Source organism: Stenella coeruleoalba (assembly GCF_951394435.1).
Source record: "Stenella coeruleoalba genome assembly, chromosome: 8".
NCBI lineage: Eukaryota > Metazoa > Chordata > Mammalia > Artiodactyla > Delphinidae > Stenella > Stenella coeruleoalba.
Genome location: NC_137154.1, coordinates 88,377,036 through 88,391,336, shown reverse-complemented (window position 1 = coordinate 88,391,336; position 14,301 = coordinate 88,377,036). Strand labels below are relative to the sequence as shown.

Below are 14,301 nucleotides of genomic sequence, written 5' to 3'. Positions count from 1 at the left end.
AAAATATATAAAGAACTCATACACTCAATAGCAAAAAAACATAAACCTGGTTTTAAAATGGGCTGAAGATCTGTATAGACATTTTCCAGAAAAAGACATACAGATGGTCAACAGGTACATGAACAAATGCTCAACATCACTAGTCATCAGGCATGTGCAAATCAAAACCACAATGACATACCACCCTCCACCTGTTAGAATGGCTATTATTGAAAAGACAAGAAATAACAAGTGTTGGGGAGGATGTGCAGAAAAGAGAACACTCACGCACTGTTGGTGAAAAAGTAAATTAGTACAGCCAGTAGATTAGTAGATTAGTAGATTAGTAGGTTTTTTCCTGACCATAGTGGTTTCTTCACATCACTTCATGTCCCTGTAGACACACAGAGAAATAATTCACTAAAGAGTTATTGGATTTTTTCAATTATTTACATATATTTATTGAGTGCTATTTAAGTACAGGGCACTATCCTAGATATTGGGGATATGGGTTTAACAAGAAAACATCCCCACCGTCATGGGACTGCCATCTAGTGAGGAAACACAGCTAATAAATAAATAAACAAACAAAAATATGCTGGATATTGATAATGCAGAGAATTAAAATAGGTAATATAAAAAATAGTAGCATTTTTAGATTGGGAGATCAGGGAAGGCTCAAAGGATGTGAAATTTGAGCTCATATCTGAATGACAAGAATCAGACTTGGGAAGAGAGATGAGCAAGCCAATGCCAAGACCCTGAGCAAAAATAAACATGCCTGGTTTGAGGAACTGAAAGAGTCATTGTGTCTGGGGAGTACTGGGTAAGGGAGTGGTATGAGGTGAAGACATTGCCCCTTCCTTCAGGAACTTGTGATGAAATAGAGCTTGCTAGTCCTATAGATAGTTCCTGACACTTCTCTTTTAGCATAAACTTTCAGATAACTTAAAATTTACAATATTCTGCAAAGCAGAAAAGTCAAAACTTTTAAAAAAGAATTAAATCTCCATTTTTTTTCTGTAGACTATAGTTTCCTCATCTGTAATCAAAGGGAGCGCATGGCAATGTTAGCCTCAGAGAGGAAGCAGATATTAATGCATATTCCACAGAACCAGTCCATGCTAAGAAATCCAAATTGTTCTCCAAAATCAAGGCTTACTTATCCTTCCCATACTCGAACTTCCCAGGTCCAATTCGAAGCAGATAGCCATTGAGCCACTTAGGAAAATGTCCCCGGACTCGAGCAGAGATGATCTGCGGAGTCTCCTCCACCGTGGTTAAAAGTGGTGCAATACACGGAAGGCTCTTCTGCTTACTGAAAATCACTTTTTTCTGATGAGTATTTTCCATGTACTTCTTCAACACTGTGAAGAGGAAATCAAAAGCACAAAAATTTTACCAATCTTCTATGAACATTCCTGTTTCTCCATAGACAATATTCTCATCTACTGGTAAGAGAAGTATAAACCTAACACCAAATATAGTCCCCAAATTCCTCTTCTTCCTCATTCTCAGACCACCAACTCTTTGGTTCTCCATTTTTGAACCACAATAATCCTTTTTGTGTTCTTGCAGTACAAATCTGCCTAAGAATTAACTCAGGACTTTAGTTACCACTATTGTCATTTCTCATAGTTGAACAATGCTGGTCTTTTCACAACACTGAATCTACATGCTAAGCACAGATGTACTAATAGCTACACATCATTGTTATAATAAAAAATACCCACCATTCAATATTATCATAATTACATTGACCTCAGTACTTTAGGTACACCAGAATGTGATCCCAAAGATTTCATAGTGATTTATGAGAATTTAATAGGATCTGCAATTTAATTTCTGCCATTTTTAAAAATTTTTATTTATTTATTTATTTTTAGTTGCGTTGGGTCTTCGTTGCTGCGTGGCTTTCTCTAGTTGTGGGTAGCGGGGACTACTCTTCGTTGCAGTGCATGGGCTTCTCATTGCGGTGGCTTCTCTTGTTGCGGAGCACAGGCACTATGCGTGTGGGCTTCAGTAGTTGTGGCACGTGGGTTCAGTAGTTGTGGCGCTCGGGCTTAGTTGCTCCACGGCATGTGGGATCTTCCCGGACCAGGGCTCAAACCCATGTCCCCTGCATTGGCAGGCGGATTCTTAACCACTGCGCCACCAGGGGAGCCCCTAATTTCTGCTATTTTAATGGTACACACATGAGTGAACATGGCATTTTCTAGGAAAAAGGTATCATAAATTAAATTATGCAGTGAAACCTGGTCTGAAATTACCTGAAATTCAAAAGCCACAAAAAAGTCATTATTTTATAATAGAGCTGAAAATTATCCCTTTATTTCATATTTATTCAGTGTTCACAGGCAGTATTTCCTAACACAGAGGGGTGGTCAAGTACATAATTAATTAGATACTATAAAATATAGTCTTTTATTTTATTTCATAAAACTTTAACAGTGATGAAGTCTAAACTAGAAAACCTAACTAAAACATAGGGACACTATTGTTTTAGCAGAACATTTTATAATACTGTATCTATTATCCCACTTCTTTCAACTCTTTCAAAAATTGAGTTTAGAGCACTTGAGTCCTTCTACTTTCCTATAAGTAACAATTTGGTCAAACCCAACTATTTCCTGATTTCCCAAAGAAAATTCACTTTCACCCTGAATGTCCTTCCCACTAATCTATCCCTAAGGAAATTTTATCTATTGTTCAAAGTCTATCTGAAATGCTATTTCCTTTAAGAGGCAGCATAGTGTAATACTTAAGAGTGTGGGCCCAGGCTCTGACTGGCTCTAGAATGCTTGGGTTCAAATCTTGGCCTCCCATTTTCCAAATAATTAGCCTTGAGGAAGACCACCTCTCTGTGCTGCTTCCTCCTTCTAAGATAGGAATAATAATAATCCTTATTTCTCCTAAGGCTATAAATAATAAACAGGTTAGGTTATATTAAGTTTTTAGAACATAGTAAATACTCAAACAATTTTTTGAGTCTTTTTTTATAAATTTTTTTAAAATTTATTTTTGACTGCATTGGGTCTTTGTTGCTGCATGCAGGCTTTCTCTAGTTGCGGTGAGCAGGGGCTACTCTTCATTGCAGTGCATGGGCTTCTCATTGTGGCGGCTTCTCTTGTTGCGGAGCACAGGCTCTAGGCACCTGGGTTTCAGTAATTGTGGCACAGGGGCTCAGTAGTTGTGGCTTGCGGGCTCTAGAGCACAAGCTCAGTAGTTGTGACTCACGGGCTTAGTTGCTCCATGGCATGTGGGATCTTCCCAGACCAGGGATCGAACCTGTGTCCCCTGCATTGGCAGGCGGATTCCCAACCACTTCGCCACCATGGAAGTCCCTCAAACAATGTTACCTATTATTTATGTAGCTTTCAATGACCAATCAACAAGATGTAATATCTTCTTTCTTTGAATTATTTATTCATTCAACAAAGTGATAGGCACTGCTGAGGGATAAAAAGTGTTAGAACTCAGACGTAAAGGAACTCACTGCCTAGGAAACAGACATATAAGTAGATCATTTATACTGTAGTCAGCGTTTTGTTTGAGCATTATTTCTCAAGGTCTGGCCTGGGGTCTACTTGTAACAGAAATACCTGGTGTTATTGCTAATGAGCAGATTCATGGACCCCACTCTGGACCTAAGAAATCAGAATCTCTGAGGTAGGGCAAGCAGGTATTCTTAGGCATACTACAATAAAATGTGAGAACCACAAGATTAGAGGTATAAAGAGGATGCTTTGAAAACTTAGAAAAGGAAACCCTCTGGTATTTATCTTACTACTTTTATTATTATTATGCATATTTATCTTATTTTCACTCTTAGGTTAAAATAAGTTCCCTGAGGTCAGATCTTTTACTCCTCTTACTTAAGTAGAAGTAAACTGAATACCCTGATTGGGTATTTGTCTTAATAGAGATTCATGAACTTAAAACATGTTACATTTTAGAAAACATTTACATGTTTATATGTTCTGTACTCCATAGCATCCTGGTGGCAGTTTATTATATATTCTTCATATTTCCCATAGTGCTTGATATTGTAGGCACCAGCTCCTTAAACCCCTTTCTATTCTTAGCTTCTGAGACATTGCACTTTTCTAACTTTCCTGCTTCCTCTGTTTGCTTTATGCCAGCTTCCTACTTACTAGCTAGCAACCTTGGGCAAGTTACTAATCACTCTGAGCCTCAGATTTTTCAATGATAAAATGTGGATAATGAGAATAAAAGGCAGATAAAACTTCCTGTTCAAGTCCATCATCATAATTAAATATAATAATAATAGATAATTTCCAAAAGTTAATTCCCTTTATTGGTTCCTCTTCTTACCACCTCATGAATGTGTTCCTAAAGTCTGACCTTGGACCTTTACTCTTTAACCTCAGCACTCTCCCTTGGTAATCTCATCTAGTCCCTTATTTTCACCAATTACTTCTTGCAGGTGACTCTCAACATGTCAAAAGAGAATTTTTCATTTTCTCCCTTCCAAATCAATTTTCCCACCTGCTAAATAACATAGCTTCAAAATCTCTGTGGGCCTTGAATTTGTCTTCCTTCACTGTCCCCCTAACATTCAATAAGTGGTTAAATTCTGCTGATTATACCCACACAATGCCAGGAAGAGGACAAGGGGATGATATAGGGTAGCCATTATATATCACTAGGGCTCAGAAGTTTTCAAGGGTGCCTGGGACAAATCCTTTGCAAAGATTTTTACCAGTCCACCTCTCCTGGGTAGCTCCCCCAATTTTTCTTGCAGCCTGAACCTGTTCTCATAAGCACTGATGCTTCATATTCTCTTGCCTAGCAGTAACTTCCTTTCTACTGTCATAATTTAGGTCCTCACAACCTCTTAGATGGATATTATCACAGCCTCTTACATTGAAACTAGATAGGGAAGCTATCATCTATGCCAGAGCTTCCTAATTGGTGGGCCTCTTGATCCCCTTAGTCCTTAGGATGGCCGAGGCCCCATGTCAATCACCTCCAGCTCTACACAGCTCATGGGGTTCCAGATCCCATCCAATTTACTTCACTATGCAGTAAAAATATTATCATTTTCTATGTGAGCTATAACGTAAAAGCATTAGGGAGCACTGCTACTGAATTCATCTTCTAAGCACAGATCTGATTGTGTTGTATATTCCTCTATAAAACCTTTACTAATGACTCCTCACTGTCTACCAAATAAGGTCTGAACTACTTGGCCAGGCATTGATGAAGGCACTGTACAGTCTCACACCAACCTACCTGTCCAGTAATGCCTCTCACTAATACCTTCTCCTCCAGCCAAACTGGACTGCTCTCCAGTCTCTTCTCATCATAATCGTATACCTGTCTTCACCTAGGATATTTCTCATCTACTTAAGGTGATGCATCCTTCAAGATGTCACCATCTTCATAAACACAATATTCCCATTTCATATAGTAAGAACTGATTCTCCTTAGTCTGAAATCACACAGCATCTGTTTTAGCTCTCTTACGGCATTTGTCTTACTCCACCTAGTGTGATAAAGATGAATATAGTTTATGACTTCTACTACCAGTACTCCTTGAGTACAGGGTCTTGTTTTTGTCTCCACCCCATTACCTAACACATTGCCTTACGTAGAGCAAGCACTACATTACTGAATTAAATAATTTATTTTTTTATTTTTCATTTTTTTGCAGCCCTGAAATTGAGCATTTATTCTTAAATCAGATGCAGCATATTTTTTTATAAGATATATTTTATATACTGTCCCTTTCTCAAAAGAAAGCAGCAAGACTCAGCAATTAATTACCCAAACCTAATGAGGGAAACGTTCACAAGTGACTGCAGCCTGGTATTTATCAGAAAAATATAACAGCCTGGGCGGTTGTTATTTTCCCTCTTCAGGTGCCATCCCCCCATAAAGCAGGTTTCAAGAACAATGGGAATGTGTGGTTGAAGGACAATGAGGTTTTCTCTTGTTTTTTTGTTTTGTTTTGTTTTTGAATTTTTGAATTTTATTTATTTTTTATACAGCAGGTTCTTATTAGTTATCCATTTTATACATATTAGTGTATATATGTCAATCCCAATCTCCCAATTCGTCACACCATCACCACCACCCCTGAATTAAATAACTTTAAAGTTTTTAGTGCATATCAGTATGATGTCTAATAGCTCTATATCAGCCAATTTCAAGAATAAAATCATGTAACAGTTAGTAGATACAACAGAAAGCTACAAAACAATAAACAGAGGTTTTAAGGCAGTCCCCCAGAATGCAAACAGAAGAACCAAACATTTACATTAGAACATGTAGCAGTGATTCTCAAATGAGAAAATTCTAAATAGTGAATATTCTTCCTATTGCAGATCCAAGAGAATTCCTAAACCCTGAATCCCACCCCTTTATGTTGTATAAAATATACAAACAGAAAGGCTGTTTCCCTGAAAACAAGTAAACAAATCCTGACTCAATCTTCTTTAACTCCCAGCTCTGCAGTGCTGCCGCCTGTATCTGCTCCACACAGATTGGAAAACTTCAGAAGCCCCTAGTATTCTTCAGGAAAGAGGCACAGAGATCTAAGTTCAGGCTGGTAGAAAAAGGAGAAAGAGGAAGAGGAAGGGGCAAATCCCCTACCTGGAATCCAGTGTACTACCACAGAAAGGAAACCAGTTACAATGGTAGAAAGATTGCTGACGAAACGTAGAAAGATTTGAAAAAACATCTTTGTATCGAGTTCAGTAGCAGCAGATCCTGTGATTTCCAAATCCTCACATTGACTGGCAGTGAAACGCTCACTTCCTGGGCTGTCCCTGGCTCACTGACAGAATAGAAGGGGGTGGGGATTAAAGGGCAGGACTTCAAAATGCCTGCAACCACTCTTGGTCTCATTTCCAGAACAAGGATCCCAACCTATCTATAGTAAGTTGCTGTTAGAAATACTGAAATTGGACCACCAATAGTGGTCTCCCTCCCTAAACTTTCCTCTTTCAAATCTGTCCTCACACTACAATTCAGTTGATCCAGGGGATCAATTTCATTACGCCACTCCTCTCCTCTGAATGATTCAGATCTCCTCTTCCTTTACAGAATAAAGTCCAAATTTAATCTGTCAACAAAGGACTTTACAATCTGGCCACAACCTACCTTTCATCCTTTGTCTCTCTGCCTTTCTAGCATCTCACCTTTCCTTTTCTATTCACTTAATTTGCAAAACATTCTCTAACAATCTAGTATGACTAAAGCCCTGTGAAGGTATACCCTTAAAAAACTAACAATCATAAATAATTTATTAATTTAACATTTCTGAGCTCCAATGTATCAAATACTGTGCTACAAATTGAGAACAGATTCTGTCCTGCTCTCTAGCAGTTTAGATGATACACTATTCCCCTTTGTGAATTCTCAGCCCAGTAAAATGACTTACCACGTTTTTTTCTTCTGTGCCCCTGATCAAATTTTTCCCTGCCTGAAATATCCTCCCTTTCCTTTCCAAAAACCCATTTCAAAATCTACCTATCTGGGGCTTCCCTGGTGGCACAGTGGTTGGCAGTCCGCCTGCCGATGCGGGGCACGCGGGTTCGTGCCCCGGTCCGGGAGGATCCCGCATGCCGAAGAGCGGCTGGGCCCGTGGGCCATGGCCGCTGGGCCTGCGCGTCTGGGGCCTGTGCTCCGCAACGGGAGAGGCCACGGCAGTGAGAGGCCCGCGTACTGCAAAAAAAAAAAAAAAAAAAAATCTACCTATCTGACCCCCGTGCGAAAGCCTCCTAGTAACTTCCACTAAAAGGAGTTAGTGCCACAGAAATACTTTTAACATTGACGTATCATGTCTTCCTAGCAAAGACACGTAAGTGTATTTCAAGAAAAGAGTGCTTACACAGGGAGATCAGCTCGGCGCCTTGTGACTACCTAGATGGGTGGGATAGGGAGGGTGGGAGGGAGACGCAGGAGGGAGGAGATATGGGGATATATGTATATGTATAGCTGATTCACTTTGTTATAAAGCAGAAACTAACACACCATCATAAAGCAATTATGCTCCAATACAGATGTTAAAAAAAAAAAGAGTGGTCAAACTTGTCAGAAGGGAGAACAGAGTATCTTAAACTATTCTGTACTCCCCACAGTGTCTAGCAGATCATGATGTACAAAGAGACTCAAAATATATTTTGATTTGTAATTAGTGAAGAATAATTTATAAACTTCATGAAATCTTATTGAAATGAGTGATAAGTATAAATCAAAGGGCAAATATATTCCTGCAATAGCATATTTCCAGTTGTGAGATAATTATTCTCATGTGGATGGTACCAAAGACATCCAATTTGATTAAAAAATAAGCATTAATTAGGCTTTCAGGAACTTTTTCCCCGGAGGTAGATGTTCTGACCAGTAAACACACTGTGACTAAAAATCAGTTCCCTAGTCTTATACACACCCAATGAAATGATCAAATTTAACCTACACAGGGAAGAACCAGATGCTGAACAATGGTGACACTATCAAGATATAACAAATATAATACGAAGTCCACTCTGAAACAATGTTAGCCTTATCTTTCACATTAATAACAAATGCTTAGGAAAAAAATAACTCAAGAACATTTCTTAATGATGATAAGGCCAGCAGAGTCATCTCTGTATTTACATTAAATAACTCTCAGGTAACAGAATAACTCAAAATCCAGCTGATTTGTCATATCAACTCAGAGACAGTCTTCCTGTTGCACTCAGTATTTAAAAATCCCATTTCTATGGATGGACCTAGACTCTGTTATACAGAGTGAAGTAAGTCAGAAAGAGAAAAACAAATACCGTATGCTAACACATATACATGGAATCTAAAAAAAAAAAATGGTTCTGAAGAACCTAGAGGCAGGACAGGAATAAAGACACAGATGTAGAGAATGGACTTGAGGACATGGGGAGGGGGAAGGGTAACCTGGGACAAAGTGAGAGAGTGGCATTGACAAATATACACTACCAAATGTAAAACAGATAGCTAGTGGGAAGCAGCCGCATAGCACAGGGAGATCAGCTGGATACTTTGTGACCACCTAGAGGGGTGGGATAGAGAGAGTGGGAGGGAGACGCAAGAGGTAGGGGATATGGGGATATATGTATATGTATAGATGATTCACTTTGTTATACAACAGAAATTAATACAACAATGTAAATCAATTATACTCCAATAAAGATGTTTAAAAAAATTTTTTAATAAAAAATTTTAAAAATCCCATTTCTAATCTTCATTGATCTCCAACCTATCCTGTGACGTTAACATATCCCTCTACAAATCAAGTAATTTTTTCCACTTAATAACCAATACTTTTAGTAAATATTCTTTTATTTCACTGTTTTCAGTGCTTTCTTGTATGAATATTTATTATATGTGGTATATATGACTTAAAATAGTAATTTGATGAAATGAGATTTTAACATTTAGAAGGCAGCAAGGCAAACATGCTGTCCACCTGAGGAATACCAAATTCCCTGTAGTACTGCCTGTAAATATGTCCAAATTTGTAATTGCTTATATAGGCAAAATATACAAATAATAGATCGAATTATCTGTATGATTGAACAATTGGTGCTGTGATTTTTAAAAATCTGATCAATACAGCTATCACATGTAATTATATAACATTAAAAGTTTTCAATAAAATCATAGCAGTACCTTCCAACAAAGGGAGAATTTTTTCAGCTAGATAAATAGTAGAGATTTCCTAGTCCGAATTCAATTTCTGAATTATAATAGGATTGAAATGACTCACTGAGATTGAATTGTTTAAACAATCTCTTTACTTCTGGACCACTAATCTTTATCCTATACCACACAGCTAGCTGCTAAGGCTTCTAAATATACTTCATTAACTGTACCATTGATATGGCTGATGTGTAAAAAAGTCAATTCATATAAAGTTCTGGTTAGTAATTTCTGGTTTTTATTTTACCACAAGACAATAATTTTAAACCAAATTTTTATTAGCAATGTATAATAATAGTGAAAATAATCAAATGGTAATATTAAATAGCAATAGCACAGTTTAACTACATATTGAGAAACTGGACAAATTACTTTTGGGTTTTAATTTTTTTCAATGCTGACCATGAAAAACATCTTAAAACCATCTCCAAAGCTATCTATCTGCTATTTAAACAAAATATTCTAAAAGAAAAAGTGCAATGTTGTTAAATATTATCAAATTAACTCACTGAGTCTTAGAAATTTAAGAAAGGTTAGGAGGTTTAAGAAAAAAAAAGAAGAGGCTCCATATACAATTTAAATAGTTTACACTTTTATAAAATATGACAAATATTTGACTCTCAAAAGAAAAGCTATGTATCATATTAATGTCCAGCTTAATGCCCCTTTTAAATCAAGAAAAGAAATTTAAGGAGTTTCCCCTTCTATATTTAAGGTATACATTTTCTTAACAACTGGAGAGCATTCAGAGCACAAATGCCATTCTTTCATTACAACAATACTGGGCTTAAATTCTCAGCTTATTTTAAGTACACAATTTTATCTGTGTAGTGTGTTTGCAATCACCGTAAACCTCTGTCTCAGGAGCTCTCTTTTCTGTATTAGAAAGTTTTCAATAGTATTGGCTTCTTTGAAGAGTCCATCTATCTCGTCAATATAAGATGCATCTACTGCTGCTCTCTCACTAATGGGGAAAAAAAGTTTTACATTAAACTAAATAGTCATAACATCTAAATACACTATCATAGTGACGTGTTCTATTATGCTATATTTGTTAGCTATTTCATTTAAATGGCTTTGTACATCAAAAAGCTTCATTAATTTACAAGCACTGCTCAGTAAAAGTTAAATTAGTTCCACAAATATTTTTGACTACTCTAAGTCCCTTCACACAGCAGAATGTGTATCTTACACATTATAATTCTAATACTAAACTATATACATTGTCTTAACAGCCACACAAACCATTATTCAAATACAGTGACTGTCCAGTAGTTTTAAAAAACACCTTATAAAACATTATAGTCTCAGGCCAATAGAATATTTAAATTCAGCCTTCATATATATTGATAATATTTAAACATTTCATAAATATATTTATCTTTAATATCACTCTATTATTATGGTTAACTTCACCAAATGGTATCTTTCTGAAAGTTTTTTCATAAAAATTTAAATGTTTTATCATCTATTGATAGTTAGAGAATAAAATATATCCAGCCTCGTTTCAACTCTGAGAGTATCAAAAGATGTTTAGTAGAAACGGTAGTCTTTGAAAATAAACAACTAATCTATTATAAGAAACTGAAGTAGAGTAAGAAATTTCAAAATTATAATTACTAGATAGGTTTTGTAGCCCCTGCACTAAACTTCCCATTACGGAGTTTCCAGAAGAAAACTTCTGTGTGTAAAATCAAGAGAATATACTATAAGTACTTGCCTTAAGATCTTTGCATATGTAGACAACATTAGATTAATTTCCTTGCTCATATCTGTTCAAAAATAAATCACTAAGTTAACTATAATAAACTTTCCATATTATAATATCAATGTATAGAAATACAAGCACTTTATAGATCACCATTCAAATCTTTCTCCAGGGCTTCATCTTTATAAAATAGTCCAGAGCTTTCAGAGAAAGAAGAATCTGATTTTCCAAGACAGGACAGTTGTGGACTATCTGGCATTTGAGGCTAACAAAAGAAAGTAGAGAAAATACGTAAATTGCTAGCAAGATGCTTAAGATATATACATTCTGTTAAAAAAAAAAAAAAAGCAAATAAAACTTCTTTCAGAAAAAAGCAAACATGCTGGAAATTATATACTCTTGTGTCCTGATTAGTTATTTGTAATTTTATTAACCAGGAAACTTTTAGGCCCAACTTTGTTCAACATAATAATTTTATTATGTGTTTAGACTTTGAAAATAGTATTAATCCCCTGATGAAAAAGTTTCCTGTATCTTGAGCCAGCAGATGTTTTCCATAGCAAAAGAGCAAAACTTTCATTTGGATAACAGCCATATGTTTGCAAATTTTTGCAAGATAACATAATCTTTAAGGGAACAAATAATGTTCCAAATGTAAACAGATCAATTGGTGGGGTAGTAGTGACGAAAGGCAGGATGCAGTGCTCTTTTTCAAAACTATCAGCAAGTATAGTACCTAGGTATCCTACTTAGATATCAAAATAATTATGTAAAGTCTTATGTATTATAAAGGCATGAACCCACTTCTGTCTCTAGATCACAAATTACCACAAAGAAACCTCCCAATAGTTTCCTGGAGGCCTATACTTAGTGAAAAGGCAGCTGGAGTCAACATAGTTCCTGCTGGGACAATCCCAGCTCTGGGAATATGAAGACATTAAATTCCATTTATCAGTAGAATTATCTTTAATGGAAAAAAATTGAGACGTATATAAAATAAAAGAGTAAGGCTCCACAAGCACAAAGATTACCTCCAACTCTCTTGGTCTCTTGCAATTTCTAGAATCAGGTTTTACAAGGTGACTGGCCATATTCTGGAGGCAAGAGCTGCAAAGTTTAGAGCAATGTCAATTTTAGGTACAAACTCATGCTGCAGCTCTCTTGAATCCTTCCCTTTCTTTCCACTCCTCCTGCCACTGTTAGTTTGGGCTCTCATTATTTGTCACTTACCTAACCTACTCAAATTCTCCCTTCTCTGTTTCATTCTACCAACTGCTGTTTGGGCAGTCTTTCAAAACTCTGATTACTGCATTCCCTTAACTCAAAAAACCTTCCCTTGACCATTCATTGCTCCAGAATAAGCTCAAATTCTATGGTAGAGCATCCAAAGTCATATATCACCTGGGCCAACCTGCCATTCCCATGATTTTCTTCTACTCCCTCTATATGCAGTCGGCCAAGCCTGTCTCTTTGGCACTTTCTGCCTTGTATCGGGATTCATTCAGGATTTTTCAGCCTTCACAAAATCCTAATGTTGAAACAAATCTTACAGTTCATCTAATTCAATCTCAATTTTACAGATGTGAAAATAGAGGCAGAGATAGTTGACCAAATTCAAACGTGTAAAACCGTGCCAGACTAGAACCAAGATCTCTTCTAGTCTACAAGAGACTTTTGTTTCCACTGTCCTATCTTACCTTCATATAGCATCAAATTTTACTTTTAAATTACTTTCCCATAAATTCTGAAGATAATTTCCCTGGGAGTCTGAAAGATTAAGTTTAAACTTGAAAAATGTTGAAACCTAGAATGGTATAGTCTCTACACCCTAACAGATAAGGATCTCTGTCTACACTCAAGTTATCATTTACTTTGCTTGCTTTTTGAGAAACTCTGCTGACCTGGAAAATTGTAATGAATCTGTTTGCTTAGTCATGTATAATATTCACATATATGACAGAAAGACAGCAACAACAAATAATAAAGATGTCTGTTTTGGGCTTCCCTGGTGGCTCAGTGGTTGAGAGTCCACCTGTCGATGCAGGGGACACGGGTTCGTGCCCCGGTCCGCGAAGATCCCACATGCCGCGGAAAGGCTGGGCCCGTGAGCCATGGCCGCTGAGCCTGCGCGTCCGGAGCCTGTGCTCCGCAACGGGAGAGGCCACAACAGTGAGAGGCCCGCGTACCAAAAAAAAAAAAAAAGATGTCTGTTTAGTAAATTCCATATAGTGCTTCTACATTCCTGTCGGTAACTTTCTAGTATATAAATTTAAGCGCTATAACGGTAAGACGCTGAAAATACTACACAAGCACAGTAGTGCTCACTCTGCCTGGGAAAGTCTGAGAATGTTTCAGAGAAGCGAACACGAGAGTGGTTCTCGTCTCCCTTCCTCTTTTTTCTCTTCCCTTTTCCTTTTACACCTCTTCTCACCTCTCTCAAAGTAAAAGAACATGCATGTATGTCAAATCAAAACTCTTCTAATCAGGTAATTCTGCTTCTGTAAAAACAGATTTTCTGTCATAGTTTAAGCCCTCAGCTGAATCAAGGCCTGGTCTAGAGGCTGGGCCTCCCCACCTGTGACAAATACCATTCACAGCCATTGACCCCGGCTGTGCAATCTGAGGTGTTGGTGTCTTCCTCATTACCAAGCACTACCCCCAGGCCTTGTGCAACCGTTTTCTCCTCACCTTCTCTTTCCTCCCACCGCCATCTCGGCCTACCAGGCCATCCCACCTATCTTGCTTCTCACTTCCCGCCGCGCCCCTCCTTTCTTCCCCACTAGCGTTTCAGCCCCACTAGAGACCCTCCGGGTAAGTGTCCACCCTCTCTCACTGCCTTGCTTCACACCCTGTCACACTCTCATCGGCGCTCATCCCCACAGCCCCTGCCCGAGAGCAGTCTGCGGCTCGACGGCATCGGGAACTTA

The 14,301-nt window shown here is 37.6% G+C and overlaps 1 protein-coding gene across 9 annotated transcripts in view; it reads right to left on the bottom strand.

Moving 5' to 3' along the window:
• The window catches only part of BCO2 (beta-carotene oxygenase 2), a 61,142-nt gene that overhangs the window by 43,636 nt on the left and 3,205 nt on the right, over positions 1-14,301 (bottom strand). For 3 of the 9 annotated variants that reach the window (XR_013829360.1, XM_079928939.1, XM_079928933.1), the window contains 3 exons: positions 12,406-12,481; positions 11,528-11,639; positions 1,142-1,346 (listed from right to left, as the gene is read on the bottom strand). Coding sequence is in view for 8 of the 9 variants with exons in the window: in XM_079928933.1 (XP_079785059.1) it covers positions 1,142-1,346; positions 11,528-11,639; positions 12,406-12,481 (393 nt within the window). In the remaining variant the exon portion in view is untranslated. Of the gene's footprint in view, positions 1-1,141; positions 1,347-6,597; positions 6,726-9,764; positions 10,627-11,382; positions 11,439-11,527; positions 11,640-12,405; positions 12,482-12,775; positions 12,904-13,275; positions 13,295-14,222; positions 14,297-14,301 lie in introns of those variants that run through there. The other 6 variants (XM_079928935.1, XM_079928937.1, XM_079928936.1 and 3 more) reach the window with 6 other exon arrangements.